At 37.1% G+C, this 17090-nt stretch overlaps 1 protein-coding gene across 2 annotated transcripts; it reads right to left on the bottom strand.

Moving 5' to 3' along the window:
- Window positions 1-533: 533 nt before the first annotated feature.
- Window positions 534-15487, bottom strand: arl8 (ADP-ribosylation factor-like 8). 2 transcript variants are annotated; one of them, XM_028433962.1, is made up of 6 exons: window positions 15108-15487; window positions 9464-9524; window positions 9242-9389; window positions 6567-6650; window positions 5280-5431; window positions 534-1907 (listed from the first exon to the last, which is right to left on the bottom strand). In XM_028433962.1, exons 1-6 carry the CDS (start codon window positions 15151-15153, stop codon window positions 1859-1861), a joined length of 540 nt encoding a protein of 179 aa, XP_028289763.1. In that variant the 5' UTR covers window positions 15154-15487; the 3' UTR covers window positions 534-1858. The 2 variants fall into 2 exon arrangements, with proteins under 2 accessions (XP_028289763.1, XP_028289764.1); XM_028433963.1 differs by lacking the exon at window positions 534-1907 and adding an exon at window positions 4682-5203.
- Window positions 15488-17090: the final 1603 nt, after the last annotated feature.

Raw genomic sequence — 17090 nt, 5'->3', positions numbered from 1 at the left:
AGAATATCTGCATGTCAACCGACCACTGTGTTACCAGCGCCCTCTGCTGGTCCAAACAAATATGACGTAAATCAGTGTAATCACGGTTTTTTTTTTTTTAAAGTCCAATTGTTAAGGCTCAAAATACATTTTCAGTTGCACTTTTAAAAGAAAAAGAACTATTATGCAGTTTTGCATTGTTTATTATAGAACCAGAATTTAAATCAATAGGCTTCATTTTCATTTGTATTATTCCTTTATTTATTTCATTCAAGATTTATTTTGCATTAAATTGCATTGTTTTGAATTGTTTATCAAGGACTTCTTTTGACAATGAAAAATAAAATGAAAATACAGTATTTTCTAAAAAAATTTGTCTAGTCCCATTTTGTAAAATAAATCGCGAGAGAATCGTATCGTGAACCCAGTATCGTGAATCGAATCGTATCGGGAGTTGAGTGAATCGTTACATCCCTAATAGTAAACATTCCACATTCATTTTTCCCTGTAAATGGTCCAATCTCTTTCAGAATAAAAGGTCTTATGGCTCAAAGTTTAAACAAACCTTTATTGAGAGCATAACTAAATACAGTACATGGCCTGGACTAAATGTCACCACAGTATGTGATCTGCTTCCCTGCTTTGAGCTGTAAACGTTAATGCTGCAGCTGCACTGATCCCATAGTCTGTGTAAAAAAAGGCTCAATTTCAACTCGTAGAAGAAGTGAAACATCTCATTCACAGATTACAGCGTGGCCACTTTAACACTTCCAGATTTATAAAAAGGTTCAAAGTGGTGACTGCATAGATGGGTCGGCAACTTCTGAACATTTCCAGTACGAGGGGTTTCAGGAGGGCTGCAGTCCTGCATGTTATAGATGTCTCCCTGCTTAAAGCAGAGACATCTATAGCAATAGGACAACAAAGGCTAATATAACAAGCAGGCCATCAGGCTGTAACACATGCAGTACTCAGTACAGCTCAGTTAAGGCTGAGGGTCAAATACTGTAACTGTATATTAGAAAAATATATAGTCATGATTCTCTTTATGCTACGAATCCATCAAACACTTCAACACGAGTGGTTCAAGAGTAACAGTTGATTAGTTTGTAGGATCTGTTTGATGATGGCTCAGTCTGATCCCTTTACATCAAAGTCACGAGACTAATATGAGAACTTGTTGGATGAAAACATCGCTTAATACAAAACGGCACGAGATCATTTTGCACTGTAGGAAAGTGTTTTTAAAGCAAAATCACATTAAATAAAAAGCTCGATCTACTTTTTTTTTTTTTAGAAAAAAGTATACATAAAAAAAAAAAAAAAAAACTGGCAATAAAACTGACTTTAAGCTTAAAATGTTGACATTTTGAACCTAATTTCAAAAGGATGCACACAGGGAAAAGCTTTTCATCCTTCACCACAGTTAAATATAATTCTCCAATGAGCGTAGCTTATGTGGCTAAAATGACATGTAACAGATGTGTATAGTGTGTAAAATAAAAACAATAAAGAACATGCTGAATAACAACAGTTCACAACAAAAGCTCTAAAACAAAAACTGCTTTGTGTCAAGTGTTTCCTTAACAAAATAAATCAGGCAAAAAAACAAGGGAAAAAAAAACAGTCTTGGTCCATGTGTGTGTGTGTGTGTGTTGGTCCATGTGGTGGGTATGGTATCGTGATATGATGATATGTTGTGTAAATGAGGGAATAATCCTCTCCTGGGCTGTAAAAGCTCAGTTCATTATGAATCTTCATTATTTCTGCTGAGCAGGAGCAGCGGTGCAATCCAAACCATTAAAAATCAAGTTTAAAATCAGCACTAAGCTGTGGGAGGGGGAGAAGGTGGTCAGGCCTTTGATGGTGGAACAAGAGGCTATCTGAGTCCAGCTCTGGAGGTCATCCACTCCAGGCCTTGGCACAAACTGGGAACACAAAAAGCAGATCATTGGTCGTGGATCAGAGTGATAATAATAACCAGTACTGTCTGTATTGGAAAAAAATAAAACCAAACTTAACCTTAACGACATCATCATATCCACTGCGTTCACACACATCCTGTGGTCAAACAGACTTTAAACACCTTTGTTTGTGCCTGTTGACTCACTAGTGTCAGTTTAGTTTGTGTAATCAGTGTCTGTTGAGATTCTACACGGAAAAGTCAGACTTTCTGTAAATAATCTCTGACGTTCCACAACAACGATGGCACCCATGCAGAACCACAGTTGGTGGTAAAACGTTGATTAAAAGTATTTTAATGCCAAAAACGTCCAGAAGTAATATACAAAATTCACACTGAACAAAGTAATGCAGAATTGATATAGGTTTTACTTGCTTTAGCCTTAAAGGTGAATCACTTTAAATCCCTTGTTGCTACATAATGTTGCATTGCTTTGTTGTGCTAATAAAAAATGTCATAAAGAATAATCATAACTTTAATCACACAAACATGACTGCCTTTAAAAGAAACGCAGCGTCGGTCACACAATAGTGCTGAAGTGGAGAAAGGAAACCAGATTAAATATATATATATATATTTTATTTATTTATTTATTTATTCAGTTTATTTCCGACATGGTTACATTCACTTTTTTTTTTTTTTTGTACATTCCAAAAAAGGAGACGAGAGAATCAGTTTGCTTATCTGGGTCCCGTCCCGTTTTACCATCGCAAATTTACATGGGTTTACATGTCTCTCTGGTCAAACATTCTTGAGTTGTTCTGAAGAGTCCTTTTTTGTGTATTCTCATCTGTAGTCAGTGTTGTCTTTTTTTTTTTTTTTTTTATATACTGTATATATGTATAAACTGGCCCATCGAGTTTTTTGAGGGCCCACCCACAATCAAAATCCTGGATGAAACTGGAAAGAAATGGAGGAAATGGGTCTCCAAAATAGGACCGATGGACAAAAAACATAGGTTGCCTCCGTCATTGGTTAGGAAACAGTGAGTCTGCCTGTAGCATCTGAAGGGCAACACCTTGTTTATTTGTATTCTAATTTTATTGCTACTGTGTATATATATATATATATATACAGTGGTATGCAAAAGTTTGGGCACCCTTGTAAATGTTCATGATTTTCCTTAATAAATAATTGGTTGTTTGGATAACAAATTCCAGTTAAATTTATCATATAGGAGACAAACACAGTGATATTTGAGAAGTGAAATAAAGTTTATTCGATTTACAGAAAGTGTGCTAGAATTATTTAAACAGAATTAGGCATGTGCATAAGTTTAGGCACCCTTGCATCTTATTGATTTTAATACTCTTAGCACTAATTATTGGAACTCAAAATTGTTTTGGTAACCTCAGTGATCCTTGATCTCCATACACAGGTGAATCCAATCATGAGTCAGGGTATTTAAGTAGGAAAATTCTAGGTGTTTCCTCTTTGCATCTTCTCTGATTAGTGGCAACATGGGAGCCTCAAAACACCTCTCAAATGACCTGAAAACAAAGATAATTCAACATCATGGTTTAGGGGAGGGATACAAAAAGCTATCCCAGCGATTTAAGCTTTCAGTTTCAACTGTGAGGAACATTGTGAGGAATTGGAAGACCACAGGCACAGTTCTAGTTAAGGCCCGAAGTGGAAGACCAAGAAAGATCTCCGAAAGGCAGCGGCGCAGGATGGTGAGAACAGTCACAGTCAACCCGCAGACCAGCTCCAAAGACCTACAACATCATCTTGCTGCAGATGGTGTCACTGTGCATCGTTCCACTATTCAGCGCACTTTACACAAGGAGATGCTGTATGGAAGAGTAATGCGGAAAAAGCCTTTTCTCTGCACACGCCACAAACGGGGTCCCTTGAGGTATGCTAAAGCACATTTGGACAAGCCAGCTTCATTTTGGAACAAGGTGCTGTGGACTGATGAAACTAAAATAGAGTTATTTGGGCATAACCAGGGGCGTTATGCATGGCGGAAAAAGAACACAGCATTCCAAGAAAAGCACTTGCTACCTACAGTAAAGTTTGGTGGTGGTTCCATCATGCTGTGGGGCTGTGTGTCCAGTGCAGGCACTGGGAATCTTGTTAAAGTTGAGGGGCGCATGGATTCCTCTCAATATCAGCAGATTCTGGAGAACAATGTCCAGGAATCAGTGACAAAGTTGAAGTTGCGCCGGGGCTGGATCTTTCAACAAGACAATGATCCTAAACACTGCTCAAAATCTACTAAGGCATTCATGCAGAGGAACAAGTACAACATCCTGGAATGGCCGTCTCAGTCCCCAGACCTGAATATTATTGAAAATGTATGGCGTGCTTTAAAACGGGCGGTCCATGCTCGGAAACCATCAAACCTGACTGAACTAGAGATGATCTGCAGAGAAGAATGGTCCAAAATACCTCCCACCAGAATCCAGACCCTAAGATCAAGGATCACTGAGGTTACCAAAACAATTTTGAGTTCCAATAATTAGTGCTAAGAGTATTAAAATCAATAAGATGCAAGGGTGCCTAAACTTATGCACATGCCTAATTCTGTTTAAATAATTCTAGCACACTTTCTGTAAATCGAATACACTTTATTTCACTTCTCAAATATCACTGTGTTTGTCTCCTATATGATAAATTTAACTGGAATTTGTTATCCAAACAACCAATTATTTATTAAGGAAAATCATGAACATTTACAAGGGTGCCCAAACTTTTGCATACCACTGTATATATATTTATTTATTTATTTTTTTTACTTGTTTTAGCTTTATACATCACTGTTTTGGGAGAAAAAAAAAAAGGTGAGTATTGAGATCTTGTTGCATTTAAAATGGATCAATCCTGTTGTGATTGTTTTACAACAAAGATGTACAGCAACAAATATAATTGTGAAGTGTATGTATGTATATATGCACTGTGATACTCTGGAAAAAAAAACTAAAAAACATTTGAAAGACAAAAACAAACAAAGCTGCTACAAAATCTGTTTTGATTTTCCAATTCTGCCATTGTGTAAGATTCCCAGTATGAGACATCTGTTGTTACCAGTGCAGTGATCCTTTAAAAGTGAATATAGCACCATCTAGTGGTTGACAGTAATGAGCACTAAAGGCCACACACTCTCTCATAAAGGCCTTTACAGACATAAAACTGATCTCCTCCACAGTAACAGCTGCAGTTTGGTTTAAGCAATCCCATCCATTGCTTCCTTATCCCTCATTACATGGATCATCAGAAACATCTGGATATCACCGTGAGTCGGGCTTAGTTGAGCAGCTGGATGAGGGAGGAGAAACACTAATAAAGCCTGCAGACTGTTAGTGATGGTGAATAATGAGCGTGCAGGCCTCACCCTTCTCCTGTCAGTGCACAGCAGGACTGGATGTGCCACTGATGGTCTTTGATGGAGCTCAGAGTGAGGTATTTAGAGATCTCAGCTGCAGACATGCAGTCCTTCATATCCTGTTTGTTGGCAAATATCAGCACGGCTGCTTTACGCAGGTCCTGGGGATCAAAGGACGGAGAGCAATCAAAGCACAGCACGCAGCTCTTTTTCATCTTTTTAACTCAAACTGGACGTGACAGTTGAGTTTGAGTTACAAAACAATATGCTGCAGTTTATAGAATATGTGTGACATCTTATCACATTTAATCACAAGTAGCTGTGAAATTACTGTAAATCTTGTCTGCTTATGCTTAGAAAATTAATTCAAAACATTTTCAATAAAAGGAAACTCAAGGAAGATTATTAGAATTTTAATTTCAAAGGACAAAAGAATATTGTTTTTAAATTGCATTGATTTTATGTACACTTATTTATTGTTTGTCTTATAGTGTATGTACTTTATATATCTGTTGTCACTTTGTACAGTATTTTGTCCCCCTCTTCATGGGTTTTTAAAAGTGCTTTATAAATAAATTTGGATTGGAATAATGACCAAAATTAGCCAAAAATGAAGACTATTGGCTGAAGATCAACATCAAATACAAACGGAGCCAAATCAAAGCAGCCAAACATTCAGACACATGATGACTGATCGTCTTTTTTTTTAGAATTCAACCAACCAAATGTAAAATAGCTGTTGAAAACACACACATAATCTTTTTGAAAACAGAGAGAGAGACAGAGGAACATGGGAAAATATGGGGTTTTATATTGTTTATTTTTAGTTAAAAAATACTAATTATAATAATAATGATGGAAATGATCTTGATTAGAACATGAACTGAAAATATAAGGGGTGAATTGGAAAAGGACAAGTTCCTCAATATTGCGATCTATTATATACGATTATTTTTTCAAGGGCCTCTTGTCATGTATTTTTCAATGAACACAAGCAATAAATCAATCTGTTTCACAATAAACAGTTTCAGATTTATTTAAACTTTAAAATGTGTATTTTATATTTATTTAAAGCACAGATTACAACAATAAAGCAAACTTTACCTTTACTTTTCAACATATCTATGCATAAACGTGAAGTTATTTAAACATGTAGACGGCACTTCTTAATCAAGAAAAAAATATTGCAGCCTTTGCAATTAGAAAATCACAAATGCAATGAATCGTTCTGCCTTAGAACTCGAGCCATTGAAGTTTGAAAAGCACTGCTCTGAACAACACAAACAACAGTTTTACCTCATGAGCCAACATCCTGTAGAGCTCCTCCTTAGAGATGACCAGTCTCTCTCTGTCTGTGCTGTCCACCACCAGTATGATGAACTGGTGAGAAAGAAACCACAATGAGCAGATACATTTATGACAACAGGTTGGACCATCACAGTCCAAGCACCTCCTGATGTGAACGGGGTTCAGACCGGCCTTAAAACACCAGGAACTTATAAGTGTTCAGTTAGTGAGTTTCTGACATTAGACGACGTGGTCTGTGTCACACGCTCAGAAATACACGCTCACCTCTGACAGTGGGAGTTTATAAAGAAAAGTCACTTTAGTGTGAAAGCGCTCCAAATGTGTGTTTTTATCTCCACGTAAACACTTGGTTTGTTGACCTTTTCCTGCATTGCATTGTGGGATGTTAAGTCCTATAAATAGACGCATAGAAGTGTTTTTATTTCATTCTTAATGTGATTTCTTGAGTTTCTTTGTCAGACAAGGAGAACAGTCGCTACGTTTTTATTACGCAAAAACAAAATGGTGCAATAAAAACATAATGAAAATGCCTGAATTTAGATAATACACTCAAATGTTGCTCAAAAGTTTTTACTCTTTCATGAGGAGGTTTTTCCAGACGTTTCGATATTTAAATGTATCGTAAAAGCGCCATGGATACACTTTTTTTTTTAACTGGTCACATGACCACTTCTCTCATAAAACATGGCAACATTTCTTAGCATTAAACTTTAAAATGACACATTAGACAGGAATACAAAGTGTTCTAAGGAGGTTCTGAGCATCCATCTTCCTGCAGCAAAGTCTCGTGGGATGAGATTTCACGGTATTACAACTCGAGGGTCCAAAACAACCTTTAATGGAAACGGGTCCAAAACGCAATAATACTTTGTTGACATTTAGAAATATTGCTTTTATTTAGCATTTTATTTAGCTGGTCAGAAAGGCAAACAAGTGCCCCAAGATGACTGGAGGAGCTGCGAAGTACTCCCGCTGAGCTGGGGGAATCTGTACACGGGACAACTATCAGTCGTACTCTACACAAATCTGGCCTTTATGGACGAGTGGCAAGAAGAAAGACATTATTGAAAGGAGGCCATAAGAAATCCTGTTTGGAGTTTGCCAGAAGTCATACGGGGGACACAGCTACCATGTGGAAGAAGGTGCTTTGGTCAGATCAGACAAAAATTTAACTTTTTGGCCCAAACGCAAAACGTTATGTATGGCACAAACCAAACACTGCGCATCGTCCTTAGTGCACCATCCCCAGTGTCAAAAATGGTGGGGGGGAGCATCATGCTATGGGGCTGCTTTTCTTCAGCGGGGACTGGGAAGATTGTAAGAATAGCTGGGAAGATGGATGAAGCCAAATACAGGGACATTTTGGAAGAAAACCTGTGAGGATCAGCAAGAGAATTGAGGCTGGGGTGAAGATTCACCTTCCAACAGGACAATGACCCTAAACACAAAGCTAAATCTACAAGGGAATGGTTTAAAACAAAACATATTCATGTGTTAGAATGGCCCAGTCAAAGTCCAGACCTAAATCCAATAGAAAATCTGTGGCAACACCTGAAAACTGCTGTTCACAAACGCTCTCCATCTAATTTGACAGAGCTTGAGTTGTTTTGTAAAGAGGAATGGGCTAAACTTCCTGTCTCTAGATGTACATATCTTGTAGAGTCATACCCCAAAAGACTTGCTGTTATTGCAGCAAAAGGGGGTTCCACAAAGTATTAACTCATGCTGTATGAATACATGTGCATGTCCAACTTTTCGGGTTTCTATTTTTAAAATAACAGAATCATGTATCATTTTGCTTTCATTTCACAGTTGTCTGTTACTTTTGTGAACTTTCAGTAAAAAACTTCAAAATAAAATCTTTGTTTATGGTTGTAAACATGACAAAATGTGCAAAAGGTCAAGGTGTATTGTACTTTCGAGAGGCACTGTATACATCTATGAACGAAAATATAAAAGCAACACTTAGTTTTCTTCCCATATTTCATGAGCTGAACTCAAAGATCTTAAACATTTTCTATATACATAAAAGACCTATTTCTCACAAATAGTATGCACAAATGTGTCTAAATGTGTGTTAGTGAGCACTTCTCTTTTGCAGAGATAATCCATCTCACCTCACAGGTGTGGCATATCAAGATGCTGATTAGACAGCATGATTATTGCACAGGTGCGCCTCAGAATGGCCACAATAAAAGGCCACTCTGAACCAAGTATGTTGATTTGTTTTTTTTATTTCTCAAATCTTTCACAAGAAAAAAAAAAAATATTCACTCAAGTATCAGAATAACACTCGTTCCCATACTGCAGTCTGGAGCAGGAGACAAGGGTGGGTGTGTGTGTGTGTGTGTGTGTGTGTGGTCAGATGTGACTGAATGCACGCTAACACAGTGAGTATCCTGTGTCAGGCCCAGGATTTCTTTCCCATTGTGTGTGTTTTTCTTCCCTGCAGTGGTCTCTCTCTAAAGACTCCCACACATCTGTCTCTGCAGCAGCTGACCTATGCTTTGCTTTTCACACACACTGCTCTGTGAATGCATGACCTCTGACCTGGGCGGACCATAGGGAGTCTGTGTGACTGAACAAACACACCAGCTGCTGAACACTGACACAAAGCACCCAGAGCTGGACAAAGAATGAGGGGAGGGTGGGCTGCTTCTCACCTCTGTGTTGGAGTAGTACGTGTTCCAGGAGGACCTGAGGGACTCCTGGCCTCCAATGTCCCACATCAGGAAGTGTGTGTTCTTCACCACTATTTCCTCTACGTTGCTCCCGATAGTGGGTGACGTGTGGACAACTTCATTCATCAAACTTTAAAAACATAATCCAGACAGATTTTTTTAAGAGAAAGCTGTGTAAAATGGTGAAATGTTTAAAGTACTTACAACTGGTAAAGGATGGTGGTTTTCCCTGCGTTGTCCAGCCCGACTATGATCACTTTGTGCTCTGTAATAAACAGCGTGTTAGCTGGTACAATTGGGTGGAAAAAAAAAAACCACCCACTTCATTTCTCAGCAGCACGCTGAAGTAAGGGTGTAAGAAAAAAAAAAAAGAGAAAGAAATCGATTCAAAAACATTGCAGGATATTTCACAGTGCAATTATTGTATTGATCCAAAAAATGTCCAAATTGATTTGTTAAATCATGTTTTTAATGAAAAAAAACATTTCATTGCACTATCATATGCATAACATGTAAATGCCTGGAAGTTGACTGCACTTTACTGTCATAATTAAAACATTCTGGGCACTTTGATAGAATTAGAATCTGTAGTTACCAATGACTTGTTCTCGCAATAAAAAAAGAAAAAAAATATTTGTGTATTTCATACCATTTTGTACTTGTAAAGGTGACATTTTGTAATTTTTGATATTGTGACATATCGTATTGTTTAGCATCTAGAAATATTGTAAAAATGATCTATTCATATGGTTGCCCTACGGACAACCCCTAGTGCTATTGGTATGTTTACTGAAATACATGTACGTAGCTTCTTAGGGTTAGGTTATAACCCTATATTGCAACAATTTTTAGTGTTAGGTTTCGGTTAGGTTTAGTCATAGTCACGTGACCTAAACTGGCCAATGAGGGGCGCTGCATACGGATAGAACGTCGGTATATTGATACGGCTACCGTACGGATAGCCACCGCCTACATTGTATCGTGAGATGCAAATTGGTAAACTACCTCACTCCTCAAGGCATTTTAGCTTGGAAGTCAATTGCACTTTATTTTCATAAAACATACTGGACACTTTGATAGATATATGTGGTTAGTTAAATGATTTTCCCCCCCTTTTTTTTTTAAGAACTTAACATCCATTGTAGAAGCAAAAGTTTAATAATATATACATTATGGTTTAATTTAAATTTAGACTTTTTTCAGGAAATGTACTTTGATCTTCTCAAAGAGAGATCAAAGTAAAAGTTTAACTTTTTAGAAATAATTATTTTGACAGTTCACTGTGTGATAAACATACCACTTGGTTTTTGAATTACAGCGAGTTACCAATTACTTGTTCTCGCAAGTTTAAAAAAAATAAAAAATAAATTGTATTTCATACCATTTTGTACTCGTAAAGGTGAAATTTGTAATTATTGACAGCATGATATATCGCAATGTATATGGTATTGTTTAGTATGGGATATATTGCATCTTGGCATGTAAATTGTGTATGGAATTGTACACCCCTACGCTAGTGTGCACCAGTTCTGTCCAATCTGTCGGTGTGAAAGCACAACTGATGCCACTCAAGTGTTCATCATCATTCCACAAATAGTTCCATCAACTTCTGTTCATTCATAACAGCAGCTAGAACAACAGGGAGTGCTTTGATGAAAGCAGACAGATACATGACAAACGAGCTCTGCCCCTCAGAGGCCTCACAGGAAGGAAGTCCGCTCAGACCGCTGATGATCTCTGTGCAGCTCACAAGCTTTAGCAGTAAAACCATGCGTCTATTGCTTCCTAAAGAGATGACCCCGAGTCTGACAACTCAATGCACTACCACCCACTGTCACATCAGCATCTTAAACACACTCCTATAAGCTCCTTTAACTGGAAATGTTCAAATTATATGAAGCCACACATGAAGATTATCTGAGAAAAAAAGCATCACAAGGATCAACAGAGAAACCAAGCACAAGCATCACTTCTTCAGGGTTCCCACACTTTCACGTCAATGATTTTTCAAAACTTTTCCCAAAAACTTTGGCCAATTTCCCATGATTTAATGTTCTGAAGCGCCAAGATCTTTTTTTTTTTTGCGTATGCAATTTTTTGGTTTTTAGCGTACTCTGGCTGAAGTATGCACTGCAGCACTTTCACTTCGAGATAATGCTTATTATCTTTGGGGTTTAACATATTTTAAACATTAAAATAAAATAGGCTATATTTCCAAAACAGGTCAAATAGTCCATGACTTTTCCAGAAATGTCATGATAATTGGGAGCCTGCTTCTTGTTCTTTTGTGCCGTGTTGTTTACATGCATCAACATTAGGGCTGGGTGATAAGGTCCAAAATTTCTCAAAATAGCGATATACGATATAAATTGATATTTTTAACTCAAAAAAAGTCTTACCAGAAAGACAATTTGAGGTCAAATTTACTAATGAAAAATGCCACACAGGCACATTTATTAACAAACAGATGCACAATATGTGCTACTTTTGGCCATTTCTCCTATAAGGGACAGTATGTGTGAGTGAGTTCTGCAGTGTGGCTTGTTTAGGAGAAGGTCTGGGTTAGCATGCACTCATCAATCATCCAACTGTGCTTTTCATGTTGTTCTGAGAAATAGTGAAAGCAGCAACTCCTCAAACAAGTATTTTAAAACAAAATAAACAAGAGTCACGTCAAGTCATCAACATCCCTCGCCAGATTGGTTGTCATTATAACTCACAACCTTTTCCTAAATGTCCTAAATCTAAGAACTTAGATGTATACATAAGAAAATATTATCACATCAGAAAATAAAATTACTAACCACCTTAAACGGTTTCTAAGAAAAGCTGTCCCCTTTGAAGATACCTTGAACAGAGTAAAAAAAATGGAACAAGGGCAATAACTCCGGAAAAAATATTTGCGCGCTTCTCATTTTCAAACTCCATCAAGGTTTCAATACCCTGAAGCAACACACCGAATTTGGTTATCGTATCTTAAACTATTTCTGAAATAAAGCTGTCCCCTTTGAAAATGCCTTGAACAAAGTAAAAAAAAAAAAAAAAAAAGGAAAAGGGTCAATAACTCCGGAAAAAATAATTACGTGCTTCTCATTTTCAAACTCTTTCAAGGTATTGATACCCTGGAGCCACACACCGAATGTAGTAACCGTATCTGAAACGGTTTCTGAGAAAAGCTGTCCCCTTCAACTTGGACAGACGGTGCTCAAACATATATCCCCCTTCACACTTTGTGGCGGGGGATAATAAGCAATGAAATAAAAATATTACCATAAAGGAAATATTGTAGTTTTCTAAATCAGCAAAATGAAAAAGTCAAGATATCTTGCATCTCGATATATTGCCCAGGTCTAATAAACATACAGTACAACTGTGTGATGACGAGTTGACAGCCCACGCAATAATCTCCTTAAGTGAGTGAAACCTGATACTGGGATAAGTGTAAGCCTGGCAGAGCGATGGAAGCAGGTGGAGGTGTAGAGTCTATTAATCATGTGCAATCTTTGAGTTTCAATATGAGTGACATTACTGGAAAACATTTTAATAATCCACTTTCCAGGTGAATAGAGATCTTAATTGTTAGGCTATTTTGTGCGACATTAAGTCTAGAGTTTAAAACAATGTGCTGTGTGTATTATATACAGATATTATCAGTAGCTTTAAATCTTAGCATGGTATTAGTGCATAGCTGGGACGACAGTTTTTGATTTAAAAAAATTAGAGTCAAGATGTCACAGCTAGCAAAAAGCTGCTTTCTTGGTACCTCCGATTTACACATTTATTGATTCCAGCAAGTTCATTTTCCCTTCTTTTTGAATAATATATATGTTATGGTTTAATTTAATTTAGACCTTTTTTTAAGGAAATGTACTTTGATCTTCTCAAAGAGAGATCAAAGTAAAATTCCTGAAAAAAAGTCTGAATAAATGAAACCTTAACACACTTCATAAATACAGTATGTATTGGTTTGTGTCTTTTCCAAAAAGGACACCTAAACATTGTTAGGCTCTGATGTCCTGAAAAAAAAACCAAACAAAAAAAAAAAAAAAACGTTTTAAAGTTTAAAATAAAACATTCATTGTAAGACATAACTAAATTAACCATCCAATCAGTGGATATTCATAAAAGTACAATAAAAAACTACAAACTAAATCATTTATCCTATTAATGTAAAGTTGTGTTGCCCTTACTTCATGATTGTTATCAATTAAACTAAAATAGTACTTTAGTACTTTTAATTACTTTACCAACAGTGTACAATGTGATGTGTTTTGCTAATGCACGGTAGATGAGGGCTGTCAAAGTGATGTAACTCAAGGCGCCATTATGATAGTTTAACCAACAAAGGGCTGGACCACGTCATGACAGCAAACATACCATAATTATACACCTAATATTTATGTTATCTTTTTTAACCTTTCGTTTTTGGGACCCACTGTTTATTCCAGCCGTAAATAAGACTAATCATTTTTCAACCACACATACAAAACAAATACTTAGAGCAAAAAGGCCATAATTATTCAAATAATATGGAAACATTTCCAAAACAGGGTTGTGTAGGCAACAGGCCAGTATAATTCCAGCAAGATTATGTTTGTCTTCTCTTTGAATAATATGTTAAGGTTTCATTTATTCAAACCGTAACATATTATTCAAAGAGAAGACTGAAGACCGAAGTCTGGGAAACTTTAAAGGAGACATTAAAGCGATCAGCAGACGCCTCTGATGAAGACTGGCAGTTGATGGTTGAAAAATGTCAGGAAATTAAAGTGGAGAACAGTTGCCTGAATAAATCAAACCTTAACATATTATATAACAGGCCAGTATCTTTCTCAATTCAACCAAAAATGGTTTTACCATATAGTGATTATCCTTTGAAGTTGAGCAACACATTGCTTCTATTAATATACATACATACATGTTCAATAAGTATGTTTCAAAGCTGAAGTGACAATGTGTAAAAAGCATAAGTGAAATTAAAGGATTACAAGTACTCTTGTTGCTGTAATGGAGATGTTTTTATGGGTACTTGTACTTTTTTTGAGTATATTTCTAAATCAGTAATTTTACGTGTACTTACGTACATTTTAAAAGTAATTTATTACATTTCTACTCTCAACCCTCACTGAGTAAATTATTATTATTTTAATCAACAGACATTGTGAAACCAACCAGATTAAATGTAATGCACTGCACAAAAAAAAAAAAAAAGCATAATTGTTGGTTATTGTCTCAGTTTTAGAGTTCATAAATGTATCTATACTATTTTATTTTATTTTGAATTAAACTCATTGGTGTTATTTTATTTTAAAAAAAATAATAATAATGATGGTACATTCTGACAAACATTTTATTTTATACAGATGCCTTTGTGCAAAAAAAATTAAGTTCAATTTGTGCAATATTCCTTCAGTTTATACATACTGTATGCAAAGGACCGTGGCAAGATTTATTACCAAAAATTAAAGTAACTTTTACTTTGAGTACTATTTCATTGAGCTACTTTTGACTTGCACTTGATTATTTTATGTATGAATTACTTGTACTTGAGTAGAATATATCAATGCTGTTTACACCTCTGGTAGAAGAACAAAGCAGATTGAAAACACGATTAAAACTCTGCATTAGTGTCAGTGTAACTAAATATAAAACTGGATAAACAGAGGAAAGTTAAAGCAGTTGATAGTGTTGTTTTTCTCCAGAGAATTGAACAAAGAGCATCAGAAGCTGCTCAGATGTGTTATGGTGATGATCTTTCTTTCCCATCTGTTACCGCTGCTCACTTTGTGCTAATGGGCTAAAATCTCCGCACGGATTCACCGGCTGAGGAAGAAAGCGAGAGCCTCACCTTGGTTACAAAAGAAGCTCCACAGTTTGGCAAATATGAGGCCCATGGTTGAGTTTGCTCCAAAGTCCGTGCGTGTCTCCTGGATGGGGAGCGGCCGGTGGCTCCGAGCTGTTCACCGAGCACAGAGCGGCTGACTGCGGCTAGCCAACATTAGCGGGACCGTCTTTTATCCGCAATACACCTCGGCTACCTGACCGTAGCGGACTCCATGCGCCCCAGTGAAGAGAAAACCAAGCCGGCTAACTCTCAGGTCGGTAGGGTATTATCCCCTACTTCCAGAGGGTCTGTGTGGTCGGTGAAAAGCACTGTCGCAGAGCCGCTGTGAAGTGAACTGACTGAGCTGGTGAGAGCTTCTACTTCACCGTTAACCACTGATGGTGTTATGGCTGAACTGCAACCCGGACTAGTTCATGATTTTCCGGGTACGTGGTTACGTCAAGATTTAAAAAAAAATAAAATAAAAATTATTTAAAAAAAATCTAACAAAGAGCTGCACTCCCTGGTTTATATTTTAACACGTATTACTATTGCACATAATGTAAAAAAAATAAAATCATATTTATAATAACAAGGAATAAGCCTTTCACACTCTGGAACTGCGCATGCGCGACCACCTGGGGGGAGGGGTCATAGGTCGAGAGGGATAAAAACGGAAACAAGCTCGTTCACTCTGTTGATATTTCCAACTTAATAGTGTTTGTAATTTCATTCCAGAGATCTTTAGTGTTTTAATAGTGTTTATAGAGGTGTCCTGATTCGATATTGATATCGTCAGATATCAGCCAGAAAACGAATATTTTTATCAGACTGCATAAAATCACCGATATAAGCTCTCCGATAAAAATTAATGTAATGTAACCTTAACATTGGTGCTGGTCTTATAATTTATTTTTTATTTATTTTTATTTAATTGTAGAATACTGCAGATTTTATGTTGAAGGTTAAAATGTATGTAACCAATTGGATAATAATAAATAAGTGAGTTTTTCTCATATTTACTGTTGCTGACTATTGTTCTCTGAGTAACATCTCTTGTTCAAGCCTTTTCTAACATTCCACACTACAAAATAAGTTATAAAAGTATGTATGATTCGTGCTGATATCGTATCGGATCAATATCGGTATTGACCAATACTCAAGGCTGCAATATCGGTATCAGATCGGAAGTGAACAGGCTCATCTCTGAGTGTTCATCCATCCATCCATCCATTTTCAGACCCGCTTCTTCCTGTATTTCAGGGTCGCGAGGGTCTGCCGGTGCCTATCTCCGGCTTACACTGGGCGCGAGGCGGGGATTACACCCTGGACAGGGCACCCTGAATGATGCACATATATGCATTTACTGGTTCAATAAACGGGAAGAAATTAGAATTGTGATGTAGCTGGTTATGATTTACAGTCTGCATAAACAGGACTGAATCATAACATAACCTAACCGATAGAGCAGACATAGGCTCATCTGTGAACGGTCGCATTTACAGACCTTGGAGTGGCTGTTAGTTTACCAATAAATGGGAAGAGATTTGTCACCTTTATACTAAGTATTGACGAGGCCACTGGGAGTGAGGCCCAATGCTAAGGCAGGCTGACTTGATAATACTGCATCATGTTTTTCTGCAGTCAGTGCCTTCTCCTCGCCCTCGTGTCTTGGAGCTGATGACAGTTTTTGATCAATGGTTCACAGCTCAACTAGTCTGGGACACCCTGATGCTCTATTGTACCTCTCTATCCTGTTCTGTTCCTTCTGTCCACTAACCCCAACCAGTCACAGCAGATGGCTGCCACCTCTGAACCTGGTTCTGCTGGAGATTTCTTCCTGTTAAAAGGGATTTTTTTCTTCCCACTGTCACTAAATGCTTGTTCATGTGGATTTTTTCCTTATTATTAATTTTATATTTTGATAGCGCTATGAGATGACCTTTGTTGTAATTTGTGCTATATAAATATTGATTGATTGACATGTCTGATCACTTTTGTAAAACC

Source organism: Gouania willdenowi, chromosome 20 (genome assembly GCF_900634775.1).
Source record: "Gouania willdenowi chromosome 20, fGouWil2.1, whole genome shotgun sequence".
NCBI classification, from domain to species: domain Eukaryota; kingdom Metazoa; phylum Chordata; class Actinopteri; order Blenniiformes; family Gobiesocidae; genus Gouania; species Gouania willdenowi.
The sequence above is the reverse complement of the archived record's forward strand: the minus strand, read 5'-3'. Positions and strand labels throughout refer to the sequence as shown.

Bases quoted from the DNA above. Each gene is read 5' to 3' on its own strand.
- arl8 (XM_028433962.1), bottom strand. From the start codon at position 15,153: ATGGGCCTCATATTTGCCAAACTGTGGAGCTTCTTTTGTAACCAAG. The intron at 6,651-9,241 runs GTGAGAAGCAGC...CTTTCTCACCAG, and splicing joins CGTACTACTCCAACACAGAG to TTCATCATACTGGTGGTGGA. The intron at 5,432-6,566 runs GTAAAACTGTTG...TTTGATCCCCAG, and splicing joins ACAGGATGTTGGCTCATGAG to GACCTGCGTAAAGCAGCCGT.